The sequence below is a fragment of the Sus scrofa genome, chromosome X (genome assembly GCF_054392235.1).
Source record: "Sus scrofa isolate SSC_HxYL_T2T_F1_AM1 chromosome X, Sscrofa_HxYL_maternal_Yorkshire_Landrace_v2.0, whole genome shotgun sequence".
In the NCBI taxonomy this organism is placed as follows: Eukaryota; Metazoa; Chordata; class Mammalia; order Artiodactyla; family Suidae; genus Sus; species Sus scrofa.
In genome coordinates this window covers 98,418,342-98,434,602 of record NC_139401.1, presented here as the reverse complement: position 1 = coordinate 98,434,602, position 16,261 = coordinate 98,418,342, and the positions used below count along the sequence as shown (strand labels likewise).

Genomic DNA, 16,261 nt, shown 5'->3' with positions numbered 1-16,261 from the left:
TCAGCCCTGGCACAGCAAATGTGTCTCTGTAGCAGCTACCTCAGGGTAATTTGAGAAGGAGCTCTAGGCCACCACATGTGGAAAAGGAATCAGGGGAAGACACATGTGGAATACGAATCTCCTAGAGAAAGATGCTGGGCTTTTGCAAAGGGCCTGAATAATATAGATAAACCAGCCGCGGATGTTTCGCGGATGCCAGCATCATTGATTTTTTAATTATTTTTATAATAATTATTTTAATTATTTTTTTAATTATTATTATATCCTTCCAGGTACACGGACTCTAGTGAAATCCCCAACACGGTTCCATCTGCCTTAGGGATTCAGCAACCAGCCATGTGCTGGTTGTCTTGGTGAAAGTCTTGGACACACATGCCCCTGTCTGGCCTGGAACCCTCAGCTTGGACCTGCAGTATCTGCTCGGTTTATGTCTAGTCAGTCAGCTGTGCCCTGTCTCTGAGCCTGTTTGGGTGGAGAGGGTGGGAAAATGGAGCAGGCGCTTCAGGAGGGAGCTTACAGTTGCTCCTCGCTCCAGCCCTGCAACTCCCCAGCTCTCTCTCCTTGTTCTATGTCTCAGGCTTCTGACGCCAGTCCTGGCCGGGCCTGCACCCCCTGCTCGGAATGCCAGGTCCCCAGTTGTGCTCGCCCACATTTCCACCTCTTGTCCCCTTGCCCAGCCCCCGGGCTGGTGCCATATCTGTCTGCCTGGCCACTGAGCCCACCTCAAGATGTCTGGCCGGTTCCTTCTGGCCTTTTCCTGCTCCCATGCCAGGGATGCTCACGGGCTGGAAGGAGCTACTTCAGCCGACTCACCCTGGGGCACACCTTCTTCCCCCCTCAAAGCTAAATGAGAGGAGTTCCCATCGTGGCACAGTGGTTAACGAATCCGACTAGGAACCATGAGGTTGCGGGTTCGATCCCTGTCCTTGCTCAATGGGTTAAGGATCTGGTGTTGCCGTTAGCTGTGGTGTAGGTCGCAGATGCGGCTTGGATCCCTGCGTTGCTGTGGCCGTGGTGTAGGCCGGTGGCTACAGCTCCAATTAGACCCCTAGCCTGGGAACCTCCATATGCCACGGGTGCAGCCCTAGAAAAGGCAAAAAAAAAAAAAAAAAAAAAAAAAAAAAAAAAAAAAAAGCAAAAGCTAAGTGAGAAAGCAGGAGCCCTGCTCACCCTCATTTAGCCCCGTCCTTTGCTTCTCCCATTTCTAGACCCATGTTTTCCACAGGCCTTCCAGAACCTGATTCACAAAACCACAGCCCCATTCTCCTGTCACCTGGGCATGCAGGTGTGGGACCCTAGACACAGCTAGGTAAACAAAACGTGTGGCCCCCCAACTCGTCTGCCTTTCTGTAGCATTGTCACCCCTCCTCCCTGTGCCCAGCACCCCCATCACTCCAGTGTCCCGTAGATGTCTGGAGCACTGGCTGCCAGGCAAGAGCTCCTGCCATACACTCCCAGTTTTCCAGTGTGTTCTTTTGGAACCCTGGCGACCCACCACAGTGAGGTCAAGGGCAAATGGAGAGCCCAGCCAGTGAGACTCCATGGGCCTCTTCCCAGCTTCAACGGAGAGGAGCTCTGCTTTCATCTGGTTCCTAAACTGGCCTCTCCATGTGAGACTCTGAAGGAAAAGGTTCGCTTTTGCAAGAACATCACCAGCCTAGGCCTTCTCTCCATGCCCAAATTAACCTACCTGTTCCTTGTCCTCTTTCCCTCTGGCTCTGAACTCTGCTAGGGGACAATGTGGAGGGGGAGGGCGATGCTCACCAAAGAACCACCCCACCAAGGTGTCCACTGGCCACGGGCTGGCTGGCAATGCCAGCGAAGCCAGTGAGGAGAGCAGGCAGGTTGGCACTCTGCTCACCTTCGCATCCCGTGGCTGCCTCCCCGCCCATCATTAATAATAATAATGCCTCGCATTTGCATGGCACTTGACAATTTCCAAAGCACTTTCACAGACTTTATCTTATTTGATCCTCTGGAAAGTCTGTGAAGGCCGCCAGGGCAGGGGCTGTTATTTACATTTTACAGACTCAGGAGACTCTCGAGACCATTTAATCACTGGTCTCTCTGAAGAGCTTGCTAAAGGGAACTAGTCAGTATGAGCTGAAGGGCTGGTTAAAAGGAATGAGAGTTGGAACAAGGGTTATAAAGGGAAGGATGAGGGAGGGAGATGAGGCCGACGGGAACAGCAGCGCCCCCAGCGCTGCCGGATCTCCCAGCCGGGTTTGTGAAACTTTGCAGCAATAGCATGGAACTTTGGGACGGGGCCGACCCCAAGAGGCAGAGGTTTCCCCTTGTCCATGTTGGTGACTGCTCGAGCCAGCCGCCGCCCCCATCTCGACTCATCCCCATTTTACGAACCTGACCCGATCACACAGCTCTCTTGGGGGCTCAGGAAGCAGAATGTCAAGCCTTGGGACCGAAAAGGCCCACAGAGATCATGTCGTCCCACCCCCTCACATTATAGCAAAGGACACAGAAGCGCAGAGACAGAAAAAGTCTTGCCCAAGGTCACACAGAGAAGCAGAGGCAGAGCTGGGTTGATACCAAGATCTCCTGACTTGCAGTCCAGAGTCCTTTCTGCTATAACCCACTGCTGCCTCCGTGTGTGTGTAGGGGGGTGTGTGTGTAGGGGTGTGAAGGCAGGTTGTGTGCAGTGCCTGAATGCCTGTCTGAATTTTGTACCCATGTGCAGTGGCTGGGGGTTAAAGTCATTTGTAGGGCCTGGCGTAGGATAGGGTGTGAGAAAGGCAGAGTTCAGGGTTTCTCTCCCAAGGGGATTCACCCATATAAACTGCTCCAGGTAATTAAGATCCCAGAAGAATTGGCAGCTGCTTGCTGAACAAATTAGACTCTGCCTTTATGGGCATGTTCTGTGCTGGAGATCAGAGGGCCCTCCCTGATGTTTGGTTCATTAGTCATTGTTCCCTGTCAGAGCAAGCACTCAGAAAATTGGATGTCTGGCAACAGCCTGTATTCAGAAATTAAATAGCAGAAGCGGCAACAGCCAGAGCCGAGTGTCTGGGACAGTGCTCCATGCACAGTAGGTGCTTGGAAAATGCTTGTTAGCTAACTAATGAACTAAGTAAAGAAAGCCTTTAGTCCTCTGTGCTATTCAGAACGAAACAGTGTCAATAACAGATCTGATTGCTTTTCAGCCGAGCCACATTTGAACTTTTTCATGGGCAGGCTGGTGGGGACTTGGCAAAAAACCGAACTGGACCATAGCCTTCCTATGCAGATGGCACCGCCTAGATCATCGTGCCCACCACTTGGATCTTAGGTCTAAGAGACTGCCCTCTCGGCTTGCCCATGACTTCCTTTTAGGCTTAGCCGCAAGCCTCTTCCCAGGTCGAAGTCTTCTTTGGCCGGAACAGAGACAGCCTGGTGGGGGACAGTGAGGTTCCAGAGCAGGTGTGGGGAGGTGGGAGGGAGCAGCCCGGAAGAGGAGGACACCCAGGGCCGGTGGTGGGGGGGGTGCTTTAATATCAATTTTCTTTCTTTGCCGTCTCCCCACCACCCAGGCCGAGCCTGCCAGGTGAATTTAGACGGACACTTTACTACTGCTCTTAAATGTCAGGGAAAGATTTTTGTTTTTGTTTTGTTTTGTTTTGTTTTGTTTCTCATACTAAATGTTCTTGGTTCAGAATACCCAGGATTCCTTGCAAAGGTCAGCTAGCATAGCAGGACTAAGAGAGTCTTAGACGCTTTTGGCAGCCGCTAAAGGTTACCGCTGGTGTCTTGTCTATAGGCCAAGGGAGTGAACTCTGCGAGGGATTTCAAACGTCCTTGATGGACTTTGCCACCATGCCAAGAACCATTAGGAAAAGTACTTCTCCCGTTCACCTAACGATCCAGTCATTCCTTCAAATCCCAGCCACCAAGGAAGAAAGCACTGGAATGTATCGAGCCCTGACTTCGTTTTGTGTTTGTTGGGAAGAGGATGTGGATGAGTGCGTGTGTGTGTGTATGTCGCTGTGTGCACATCAAGGACTTGGTTATGTGGAGGGAGTTGGCGTAGTAACGTGGATGTACGTAAAAATATGCTCAATTCATATGCAAAAAAGGGGATGGAAGATAATACGGTAAATATATGTATGTGTGGAAGGGGAGGGACAGCTGGAAGGATGGCATTTGGGAGGGTTGGTGTTCTTGCATGTGCGACTTATATGTGTAACTCCATCTGAGTCTGTTCCTGTATTTGGGACTTGAGAGCCAGGGTGAGCAAGGTATATGGAAAAGAGGGCTGTGTGTGTGGGGCGGGGGGGGCTCGTGTGCCCGCGTGGTAAGTATTTGTGAGGGTGTATATGTTTGGAGTATCCTAAAGTCTTAGGCTTGCCTGGAAGAACCATCTCAGCCCCTATACCCTTTTCTCCACTTCCAGGTCCTTCAGGTTCTCTGCCGCTGCTTCTTCTTCCTTAGGGGGCTATTTTCTACCATGCCTTCCCCCTGTTTCTCTGTGTCCTGATCTCTATCATCCCTGCCCGCTGCCTCCTCTCCCAGGCCACCTGCAGGCTCTGCCAACAAAGTGGGGGTGACTCCACCATTGAGAAGGGCAGTACTCAATGATTGGGAAACAATCTCCGAGCCAATGAAATGTCTGCCTAAAGATTGTTCTTGGATCCATGGGAATCTTGTGGGTCACCCTTGGACAGATTAACATCATTAAGAAATGTAATATAGATATTCAATCCGAGAATTTGGGTGAATTAATTAAAGCCTTGTTTTTAGTTCTATTGAGAAGGAAAATCATTTATTATCTTTAGTCTGATCCTGTGCCTTCAAGAGAACTCTTATTCTGTGAAAATAAGGGCTGAGGTAGGCAATTCACACATACTTGTGAAATCTAAGCAGATTATCTCACCAGTGGCTATAACTGTAATAAACTAAAGTGACCTCGGTTTAAACAAACAGATGTTTGGGGCTGACAATTGAAGTGCAAACATGACCCTAATTAATGACTTGGTTAAAAGTAAGTAGCTCACTCTTTGGCGACATTAGCTAAATTCTCAGTCTCAGCTATAACGCAGGTCTCCAGGCTACCTTTCTATTCTTCCCGTGAGAAATGAAAGATTTCTAGCTACATAGTCCGTGAGACCCCTTGTGAAACAGGAGGGAAGGAAAACCTCGAGACGGTTCTGATGGGAATGAGTGTTTTAGGAAAAGTATTCCTAAATACTCAAGGTCCCCAACCATAAATGTGTGTCTACCATCAAAGCCAACCCCCCATGTCTTCTCCTAGGTAAACCCATAAACAAGGAATATGTTAAGAACCATTCATGAACAAACAGGATCTCTCATGTCAAATAATTTCCTATCAATAACTCACTCTGGGTCCAGTGTAGTCCCGCAGCTAGATTCAGGGAGACCGCCACTTCTGAAAGCGAACCTAGAAAGCAGTCTAACACCCTGTTGCCAAAGAGATGGAGGTAACAGAGCAGAGGATGCTGGGAAATGGAACACCCAGCTCCTCAGTGTCATGGCCGCTGGATGTGAGGCTCCCCACCCTTGTCCCAACTGCTTATTTGTTATTTCATCAAGATGGGGCAGGGAGGGGGTGGTTAAGTCAACTGACATGCTGGGTTGGGGTGACCCTCCCTTCAAGAATAGCTCTTTCTTGGCTGCAGCGGATACATCCAGCTGCAGATTTCCGTCATCACTGGATGCACTTGCCGATGAATTCAGAAATTATGCTGGCCTCCCCAGTTGTTGCTACTGAGTTGAACAAGCGCTATTGAGACCATCCCCTTGGCCACACCACCGTCCTGAGTGCCACGGGGAGAGGGAGAAGGGGAGAAAAAGCCACCAAACGCCTGCTTCCCCACCGTCCAAGCAGTTTGGCTGAGCAGCTAGAAATCTCCCAAGTTGGAGAGATGGACGACAGGCAGAGAACTCACCCCGGAACAATTTTAGAGGTGGCCCCAGATGCAAAATAACGCATAACCAAATGTCCTATAAAAGGAGGGTCTCTGTAAAATGTCAGGTGGAACCAAGCGGCACATGCAACTGTCTGGAATCTTGGTGCAGAACTTCACGAGTGGAAGGTCAAGAAGGACCTTGTTGTAACTGTCGCCTGTACACCACAGCCCTCAGCAAGAACAAGGGGGATGGAAGTGGTTAGAAGCGTGTGTTCTAAAGCATGTGGTGGAGTACTGAAAGTTTGGGACAGGATTGTCTTCCATGCTAAGCTCTTGATTTTAATATGTCCAGGTCACCCTGTCTCAGAAAACAGCATATGCTGTTTCTACACTGGCCGTAGCGAAGGGTTAGCAGCATCTAGTTTGCGGGGGGGGGGGGGGGGTGCGTGTGGCTATGTCGGAGAAGGTGGGGTCGATTCACCTTCAGCCCCAGCCCACGGCTTGAGGACAGACCCAGTCAATTTAATTTTGGCTTGAGCGTACCAGGGTCAGCCCTGTGGGCCTTGCCATCTGCCTACAATCTGGCCCTAGAGCTTGCTCAAAGTTAAGAAGGATATCCAGGAAGTTCCCATTGTGGCTCAGCGATAACAAGACCGACTAGTATCCATGAGGACGCAGGTTCGATCCCTGGCCTCGCTCAGTGGGTTAAGGATCCAGCCTTGCCGTGAGCTGTGGTGTAGGTCGCAGATGCGGCTTGGATCCCTGCGTTGCTGTGGCTGTGGTGTAGGCCAGCGGCTACAGCTCCTATTAGACCCCTAGCCTGGGAACCTCCATATGCCATGAGTGCAGCCCTGAAAAGACAAAAAACAAACCAAACAGACAAAAGAAAGCTATCCAGAGCTTGTTACCTTCTCGAAACTAGTAGGCACTCCCACTTACCCACCTCTTCCCTATTCACAAGTGGAATATTAATTATACCTGGACTGTGAAGGAGCAAGGTGGGCTCTGAATCCCAAAGGAGTGGCAAAGGCCAAATACCTAGGTGTGCCCCCACACTGCCCTCCCCAGCCAGTGGGAAAACTAGGATTGAGATTTTTCCCCCCTTCCCGAGCTTGAGCCCTTGGTAGAGTTGGTAGGAAAAATAGTTTAGAAAGAGGCAGGGAAGATCAGGGGTCCCCAGCTCAGCTGTGGCTTGACATCGAGCCCCAGATGTGATGCCCACCTGGCACAGGATTGTCAACAGGCATGTCCATTGACAGGTGAAAGGAGTCCAGAGGGCTCCCAAGCCCGCACTACCCTCATGGCCACATTCAGTTCACCAGGCGACACTGCCCACATCAACTCAGAGCTTCTGGATCCCCAGATTCTTGCTTGGGTCTCAGGTTGGTGTATCTTCTTCCAGACATGACCAGGCCCAGAAGTCTTTGGGCTAGTGCCCTGACTTCTGATGCCAGCTCTTCTGCCAACTAGCAGAAATCTCTGCCTCACTCTGGCCTCAGTTTCCCCAGACGTAAGATGAACTGGTTGGACCACATGATCTCTGCGGTGCTTCTGGCTCCGCCATCCTGGAGCCTACATGTCCTTCATTTTTTTCATGAAGGAAATGCTTTTTTTCTGTGAGGGGGGGACCAGGGGATATTGGAGGACTTTCAGTTTGGAAGCTGGTCCAAAGTTCCCAGGTTATGTTTGTTTTGGTGTCATGTTTGCTTCTTCCCAACTGGCTTCTCCCATCGCTAAGGGCCGACAGCCACTCCATGTGGGCCGTGAGCTCAATGGGGTGACAGGTCAGTGGTTCAGGGCCACCCTGAGCCACCCCCTCTGGCTGTGGAGGAAGTGCAGTCTCTCCTGCTGGAGCCCCATCTCCTCTGGGCTACGCTGGGCCCCCTCCTCTCAGAGGCCGCCTGGCCAACTGCCCTGGAGAGGTCCCCTCAGAGGCCTTGGGCGCCTGGGGCTGGCTGGGTGTGGGAGTGGGCCCTGTGCTCGGGACCCTCAAGGAGCGGGGACTTCTGGGGACCATGTGAAGAGCCTGCGCGGGCGCCTGGGCCTGATCAAGTTCCCCCCAGGCATGTGGGAAAGGGGGGCTGAGGGAGGCCCTGTGGGGGCTGGTCACAGCCTGGGCCTGGGGCGTGAGTGTCCTACGGCTGTAGATGAGCCTGGGGGAGAGGAGGGGACAAGGGCTCTGCCACACCGCATGCTCTGCTTCCCCCAAGGGACCTTGGAGGCCTTCAAGCCTGGCTCTTCATTTCACCCGGGAGAGAGGAGGCAGGCTTCTAGGAAGCCACAGGACCAGGGGTTGAGGGAGGGCGTGGTGTTCACTGTGATCATGTGACCCGAGGACTCCCCTATTTTCCATTGCTTTCCAGAGAAACATTGGTTGAGCTGGAAGGAGCCTAGGCGGGGAGAGGAGGGATGATGTGCCACACAGAAGACTGTGTCAGCCGCAACAAACAAGCACAGCCTCTCAGACAAACACAAACATAGTCTCTCTCTCTCTCTCTCTCTCTCACACACACACACACACACACACACACATGCCGAGGCCTCACTGCACACCCATGTGCCGCTGTGGCCCTAACTTTCTGCGAAGACAAAGCTGGGGGCCCAGCCCACATCATCTGCTGGTACAACTTCACTTTGCCCAGGTGTAGGGGGAGGGGCAAGGTTCCTTGGAAGGGGAGGGGCATTTTGTAAAGCCCGAAAGAACAAAAAAGAAAGAAAGAAAGAAAGAAAGAAAGAAAGAAAGAAAACAAAGCAAAGCTGAAGTCCTCCCACAGGCAGGCTCGTGCTCCGGGTGTGCTTTCGCAGGCCAGAAACTGCAGAACTGGGAGTACTGCCAAGTGCTTTATCAAAGGAAACAGCCCGCCCAACAGCTGGAGATGGGCTCCTGCCAGCTGTGTGTGCCTCTTGGTCGCTCCTTCTCCTTTTCTCTCTCCTTCTCCTATCTCCATCCATCCATCTCCTGCAGCCTTGTACGTTGCATTGGGAGAGCCCACAGATGGACTTCCTTGGACCAGAGAGTAGCCTTGATGCGGAGTAACTGAGCAGATCACAGCCCCTACTGGGGGCGCGCGGGGGGGGGGGGAAGGTGGTGGTGGCGGCTGTCCTGGCAATGGATGTGCTGTCCAGAAGCAGGTCTCCTGGCATGGGACAAGGGGCTGCTGGTGGCAGGCGCTCCTGCTGCAGCTTGAGCCTTGGAGGGACACAGTCGTGTCGTCCAGTCCCTCCGAGCTTCCTTTTCACCCACGGTGGGAGGCGGGTGCCTGGCCAGGCTGTGTGTGTTGGCGGCAACAGGGTGTTTTCCAGCAACCTCAGCAACTTTGCCATCCATATTCATTAATTAGTTAATTACTTGGATCCAGTTCTCTAAGCCTTGGGCTTCCCAGGGAGGGAGGAGATGATGGGCTGGTGGGGGAGAGCTCTGCAGAAGAGTCATCTCCCCTTCCTGCGGTTGGGAGGCCCACTGGCAGCCACTAAGGAGAGACTGGGCAAGGGTCACCTCCTGTGGCTTCACCCCCTCTCCCAGCCCGCACCCATGTTGGGCTCCCAGTGTGTCTGCTAAAGGAGCCGGCACAGCCTTGAAAGGCTGCTCGGAGCTGCATTTGTAGAAGCAGCCCAGTGGGGAATGCTGCCAGCCGGACTGCCGAGCTCTGTGAGTGGAGCTAAAGGTGGCAGCCCTGTCTCTGGGGAGGCCCAGGGGCTCCATTCCCTGACTGTGCACGGCCTGTGCCCTTCGCCCCAGTTAACCCCTGGGGATGGCTCAAGGCCAGTCTAACTTCTCCCCTGCCAGCCTGGCCACGTCTCAAGGGCAGGGTCCCTGCTGGGTTTGTCTCTATCCCCCCAACGCCTGCCACACGCTGTGGGCTTAAGTAATGTCTGGTGACCTGGCCTCTGAGGAAACCACTTTAAAGCCGGGGTCGTACAAAGGGAGGCGGCAACTTGTCCCGTGTGCATTCCCCAAGGTTGCCATATTATTTGCTCTTTAGCAGTTTTACCGAGTGAGTACTGGTGTGAGGCGGGCACCGTGCTGGGGTGGGGGGCAGCGCTGGGGGGTTGCAGTTTGAGGCTGCAAACGTAATCAATCTTAGCTCCTGGTATCTGGTGACCATTCTGCTGCCCGTCTTGCCCCTTTCACAGCATGGCCCACCATCTCCTCCACCACCGAGTTTGGATCGTCCCTCTTACCCCTCTCTTCCTTCCTTCCCTGAGGCTTTTTGTATAAATGGGCACGTTCTTAAGCTTAGTCACAAGGGCCCTATGGTTTAATGAGCACCGGCTTTGCAGCCAGACAGAACTCGATTTGAATCCCTGTTCAGCCACTCTACCTGGTGGGACCTTGATGAAGTTATTTGCCTCTCTGGACCTCAGTTTCCCCCTCTGTCAATGGGGGAGGGTCGACTGAGATAAAATACATACGAAGTGCCCTGGGAGTTCCTGTCGTGGCTCAGTGGATAACGAATCCTACTAAGAACCATGAGGTTTCGAGTTCGATCCCTGGCCTTGCTCCTTGGGTGAAGGATCCAGCATTGCTGTGAGCTGTGGTGTAGGTCGCAGATGCGGCTCGGATCCCGCGTTGCTGTGGCTCTGGCGTAGGCCGGCAGCTACAGCTCCGATTCGACCCCTAGCCTGGGAACCTCCATATGCCGCGGGAGTGGCCCTAGAAAAGGCAAAAAAAAAGACAAAAAAGTGGGGGGGGGCCTGAACTGTGTTTGGTGCAAAGTAAGCACTCAGTGAAATTTTTTAAATTTTATTGAAGCATGGTTGGTTTACAAGGTTGTATTAATTTCTGCCATACAGCAAAGTGATTCAGTTACACATATACACACATCCATTCTCATATAGGTTATCACAGTATATTGAGTAGACGTCCCTGTAGGCAGTCAATGAGTGTTAACTGCTGGTGTTCATTACTGCTGCTGTGTGTGTGTGTGCGTGTGCATGTGCGCGTGCATTGAAGGCATCTGTCATGCACAGTTGGGCTGATAGGACTGACTAGATGCTAAACCACAGACAAGCTGGAGGCTCTGACCAAGACACTCAGAAAGCATTCTGGCAGTTCCGTTTGTCCAACCCTGGCAGCCACAGTCTTGGGTGAAACCAAGTATGGAGGTCGAGAGCCTGAGGCAGAGTTCAGCTCCTTCTCCCCAATTCCCTCCCTCCTGTATAGGGCTTCTCCTCAGGCCATTGGCCGACTAGACTCCTTGGCATGGATAGGGCCAAATGCCTTGTGGGAAACTCCACCTTTCCCACAACTCCTCTGGCCTCTGGCTTCTCAGCTTCCCTCATTTGGAGTCTCCTTGGTCTCAGTCTGTGCCATTGCCACCTTTTCCAAGCATATCGTCAACCCTGAGAGCATCTGAAAACACCAGGCCGGGACTTGAAATGACCATTTCTCCCATGGCCTGTTGCTAACCATCTCCCTGAAGATGGCGTGTGTGTGTGTGGGGGGGGCGTTTCTAGACCCTGCAGCCTTGGGGTCCCATGTCTTCTGCGTGTTTACACTCTGTGACATCACGATGTCTTGCTGGGAGTATTTTCTGACTGCTCAGCCTTCCCTCAGCAGCAGTCTCTGCGAGCCAGGCAGTCAGAAGCCTGCTGACGTGGGCATGTACACGATTTGCGAGCTGGGTCTTTGCGAATGGAGGTCTGTGGGGCTCGCCCCCTCCGCTTCCCTCGCAGGGGCATTTCCGATGGTTGGCACCAGCAGCACGTCAGCTGCAGGGAGCAAATGGTGTGAGGAAAGAGATTCCAGGTCTTCTTTGGCCACGGCTGATTCCTTATTTCCTCTCCTTTCCCAGTTTGGGAGCATTTGTTGCTGTCTGAAGGGCCGGGCAGTGCCAAGACCACAATAAACAGCTTGTCCAGTACACACAAGCTCTTTGGACCCTGAAATGTCAGCTGGCCAACTGGCTCACAGCTAGACCCTGCTGCGTGCCGTTTGCATCCGGCCCCGACAATGCTGCTCAGCACTTGTAGAACCATGTATCATAGCAACAAGCCTGGGAGTGGGGGCCACATGGTGACCTGGCCCTAGCCCTGGGATGCCAGGCTCAGGGGCTATGCTTAGGGCCCCTGGCAAAAAAAAAAAAAAAAAAGGAAAAGAAAAAAAAATGACTGCATTAGGGACCCAGCTCTGCCAATCCCAGACCGGTGAAGTGGCCTTTCCCCCGCCCCCCGCCGCCTGAGCCACAGAGGGCCAGACTCCCTATGCCCCATATGGCTGAACCCACTGATTGGTGTTAGACAGAAACATCTCGCCCAGTGAAAGCCAGTGGGGTGCAGGGCACATGCCTCCAGAGGGTGCAGACAGAGCACAAAGGGCAAGAGAGGAGAGGGAGAGGTGGTGGGTGGAGTCTGGTGGCAAGAGTGCCAGGTCAGGCCCCAAGAAACCTGGGCTCCGCTCCCAGCCCCGGCCACCAACTCCCTGGGCGTCTTTGAGCAAGATCACCCAGAGGGCAGGCTTGGGGGACCAGGCCCAGGGCCAAAACCTTGCCTAGGAGGAGATGAGCTGCAAAATCTAGTTCATGCATTTGGGAGCTGGGCAAGGAACGCTTTCCACTGAAGAGCTCCCTAGCTGCCTGTAAATGCCTGGGGCACCTCTTGACCAGCAAAGGAACCAAACTCAAGTGCCCAGGGGACATATCAGAAAGGAAAGTACCACTTCTTCCAAATGTCCAAAAAGTCCTGCCTTTGCCTTGCTTGGAAGGCCGACAGGCCAGGACTGAGGACAGAGGACACAGTTGTCCCTTAGCTGTGGAAGGCCCTGCAATTGTCCTCACTTCTGCCGCTTGCGGGACAAGTTCTCTGGAGTGCAAGGTTTTGTCCCTGGTCCTCAGAGTCTGTATGGAGGTGGCATCTCCCAGCCCCCCCCCCCTGCCAGGTGCCCATACCTCAGTGTCCCCACACTGAGGTACACACTTACGCTCGGGACCTGCCCTCAGAGCTTAGCCCCCAGCTTCCTCTGCCTGGTAGCAATAATCTGCTATTTCATCTGACCCTGCATGCTCGAGGGCAACTCACGAGATACAGTAGACTTCAAGTGCACAAAACACAGTTGCTAGAAGCTACCTGAGTCTGACACAGGGGAGGTGCTCAGTAAATATTTGTCAAGTGAATCCAGGCTGGAATGAATTCACAATACATTCACATATGAAGGGCAGCATTTAACAGTAGAAATTTCAGGCTCTGCGGTAGCACCAGTTTGGAGGCAAGAGGAAGAAGCCTGTTTGTCACCATGCAAATCACAGCATGAGGGCAACCACCCTCTGTGTGCGTGGAGGGAAGGTAGAATACACCCGCCGCTGCCGCCGCCACGGGGGACGGGAAGGGGGGGATGTCTGGGAAAAGGGCCAACACCCACTCCAGTCTGAGGGCCTCAGACACTTCCCAGTGCAGGAAGGCCCCGTGGTGTGGTCTAATCGGCTTTCTAGTTATTCTCTTCCTCACCGAGGGCCCAGTGTGGCAAAATGGGGTAGGTAGGTCGGTTTGAGGTTCCAGGATCACTGCTGGAGCTGTGGACAGCTTCTGACTATGCCCATCCAGGTACCCCATACCAGAGAGGGCCTCGGATCCAACTAGCATTGCCCGGGGGAGCCACGAGGGCTTTGGCTGGGGTCTTCCCGAGTCCCTCATACCCCCACCGGGCCCCATTACTCCCCATTGGGTTCAGAGGCGCTGGGAGCTGTGGTCTGGCCTTTGCAGCTTTGCTTGCCAGATTCCTGTGTTGTCTATGCCTTCACAGCAGGGTGGGTGAGAAAGAGCAACCCAGAAGGAAAAAACAAACAGAGGAAAGGTCTCCGGGTCTGTTGACGTTATAAGTGCTATTGATTTTACAAGATTTTTCCATTGGGAGGACAGTGAACTGACCTCGTTTTGCAGCCGGCTCGGGCTTTGACGCCACTGTCTAGGCCATGAACCGAGAATCCGAGAGGCTACGGCTTTATCTCAACACATATTTGATAGTCACCACTCTCGGCAAGGCCAGGCTGGGGCCTCCTGGGGTGGGAGGTGGGAGGATCCCAGCAATTCCAGGCCTCTGCTCCTTCTACCTTTCCCCAGGGACGCTCTGTGACCCCGGGCCCGAGCACTCTCAGATCTTGCCGGACCTGCACAGTCGGGGAGGGGGGATTTTCAAGCAAGAAGGCCTCTCGACAAAAAGCTCAGACAGGAAGAGAGTGGTTGAAAGAGCACTGAACTAGGAGTTGATGACTTGGACTTGGGTCCCAGCGGGGCCACTAATTAACTGTCTGGTTTCAAGCAAATGACTTCCCCTCTCCTGAGCTCAGTTTTCTCATCTGTGCAGGGATAGGTGGAACTAAATGATCCCTGAGGTCATTCCCAGCTCTAAAATCCAGAAGGCTTGTGGGAGTTCCCTTTGTGGCTCAGCAGTTTACAAACCCGAGTAGGATCCATGAGGATGCAGGATTGATCCCTGGCTTTGCTCAGTGGGTTAAGGATCCGGCGTTGCCATGAGCTGTGGTGCAGGTCACAGACGTGGCTCGGATCCCGTGTTGCTGTGGCTGTGGTGTAGGCCAGCAGCTGCAGTTCCGATGAGACCCCTAGCCTGGGAACCTCCATATGCTTCGGGTGTGGCCCTAAAAAGCCAAGAAAAAAAAAATAGGTTTGCAAAAAATGCAGACGTTAGGAAGGAAAGGAAGAATATAAAGAAGAAACAAGAACGAAGCATCCCAGTACAGTACAGAAGGAAGAAAATGGGACAGAAAGAGAGGTGCACTGCATTGTGGTATGATGGGAAGAGGCCACGAGTGGAGACTCAGAGGCCTTAGATCCGGTTCCCAATTCTACCACTAAAAAGCTGCGTGATCTTAGTTGGGTCACTTCCCCTTTTTGTACCTCATTCGAATGGGAGGAATGAGTTAGCTCCCTCTCCCTAGACCATTCTCTTGGTGGGAAACCTAGATATACACATGGAAAGCGATTAGGGACTAGAACCAGTGCTCCATGGCGTGACATGGACAATAGGTGCAGGTGGAGGAGAGGGCAGGGTGGCAGCTGCAGGGCGAAAGGGCAAGGGAGCAGAGTCAAAGGAGCAGCGGCCACAGCATCAGATAGACCTGCATGGAGTACGGGCTTTGCCCCTGCCTGGCTCTGTCACCTTGGGCATGTCATTTGCTCTCCTCAGATTTCAGTTTCTTCCTCCATAAAAGGAAGGGTTGGAACTAGTTGATCCTCAGAGTTCCGTCCATCTCTCTGAATATGTGGGGAAGCAAAACACAACAAAAAGAGGCCAGGAGATGCCAAGCCGGCCACAGGGGAGAATTTCGTGTTTAAGGAGGAAGCCAGCCAGTGCGGGTCAGACATGTTTGCCAGGAGAAAAGAAGAATAGTGTTCCTGGAGCAATAGTGAGCCGGGCGGAAGGAGGGCAGGGAGAAGGGGAAGGAGGAGGCAGGGCCAGGTCATCTCAAAGGAGTAACTGGAAGGGGCATGGATGCATGTTCAGTGAGAAGGGGCTGGGTTGGATGGCACGCTGGTGAAGGAGCCACCGCCTGGCACAGAGGTCCTCTGTGGGTCCCGAACCAGATAGTGAGGGTGGTGAGTGCTACAGCAGACTCACCAAAGGGTCAGATCTGCGTGAAGGATGGGGAACAGAAACACTTTCAATTGGCAGGATTTCTTCCCTGGAGGACAGAGGGTTCAGGGGCCCATCACTACGTATTTGACACTTTGGGATTTTAGACAGCACTGATCCCTGCCCGGGACCAAAGATAGAGTCTGGGTGGGTGGGAAGACTGAGGGCCTGAGAGGGGATTCAATCAGCTTGGGGTCACACGACAACATCCGGGCAGGGCCAGGAGCAAAACGTGGTCCTTCTCTGGATTCAGAGCCCAGTACTCTTGTGCGACCCCTGCTCCATACAGTGGATGCTCTTAAACGAATCCCTCATTGGAATTGTTAGCCTCTTGGGGGGTGGGGGAAATGGAGTGAAGAAAAACCAGTTCCAGGTGACAGAGACTGTCAGGGCATTGAGAGGTTGAGCCACGCTGGAGGGTGCCCGGTGAACCCTTTGGCTACAGGGCCCATGCTTGGGGCAGGGGCAGTGAGATCTCAGTAGGGATGAAGAGGGTGGGTTCCAGAGTCAACCAGGTCCTCAAATAGCAGCTCCCCGAGCTTCTATTTCCTTATTTGTCATCCGTAAAAAAAATAATAATAATAATTTTTGGAGTTCCCGTTGTGGCGCACTGGTTAACGAATCCGACTAGGAACCGTGAGGTTGCAAGTTCGATCCCTCGCCTTTCTCAGTGGGTTAAGGGTCCAGCGTTGCTGTGAGCTGTGGTGTAGGTTGCAGACGCGGCTCGGATCTGGCGTTGCTGTGGCTCTGGCGTAGGCTGGTGGCTACAGCTCCGATTCGACTCCTAGCCTGGGAACCTCCATATGCCGTCGGAGTG

At 53.1% G+C, this 16,261-nt stretch overlaps 1 protein-coding gene across 5 annotated transcripts in view; it reads left to right on the top strand.

Moving 5' to 3' along the window:
• TSC22D3 (TSC22 domain family member 3) overlaps positions 1-16,261 on the top strand; it is a 63,301-nt gene that overhangs the window by 24,686 nt on the left and 22,354 nt on the right. The window contains exon 2 of one of the 5 annotated variants that reach the window (XM_085006229.1): positions 3,752-4,734. Coding sequence (XP_084862355.1) covers positions 3,752-3,764 — 13 coding nt within the window. The 3' untranslated portion in view covers positions 3,765-4,734. 5 annotated transcript variants of the gene reach the window in all.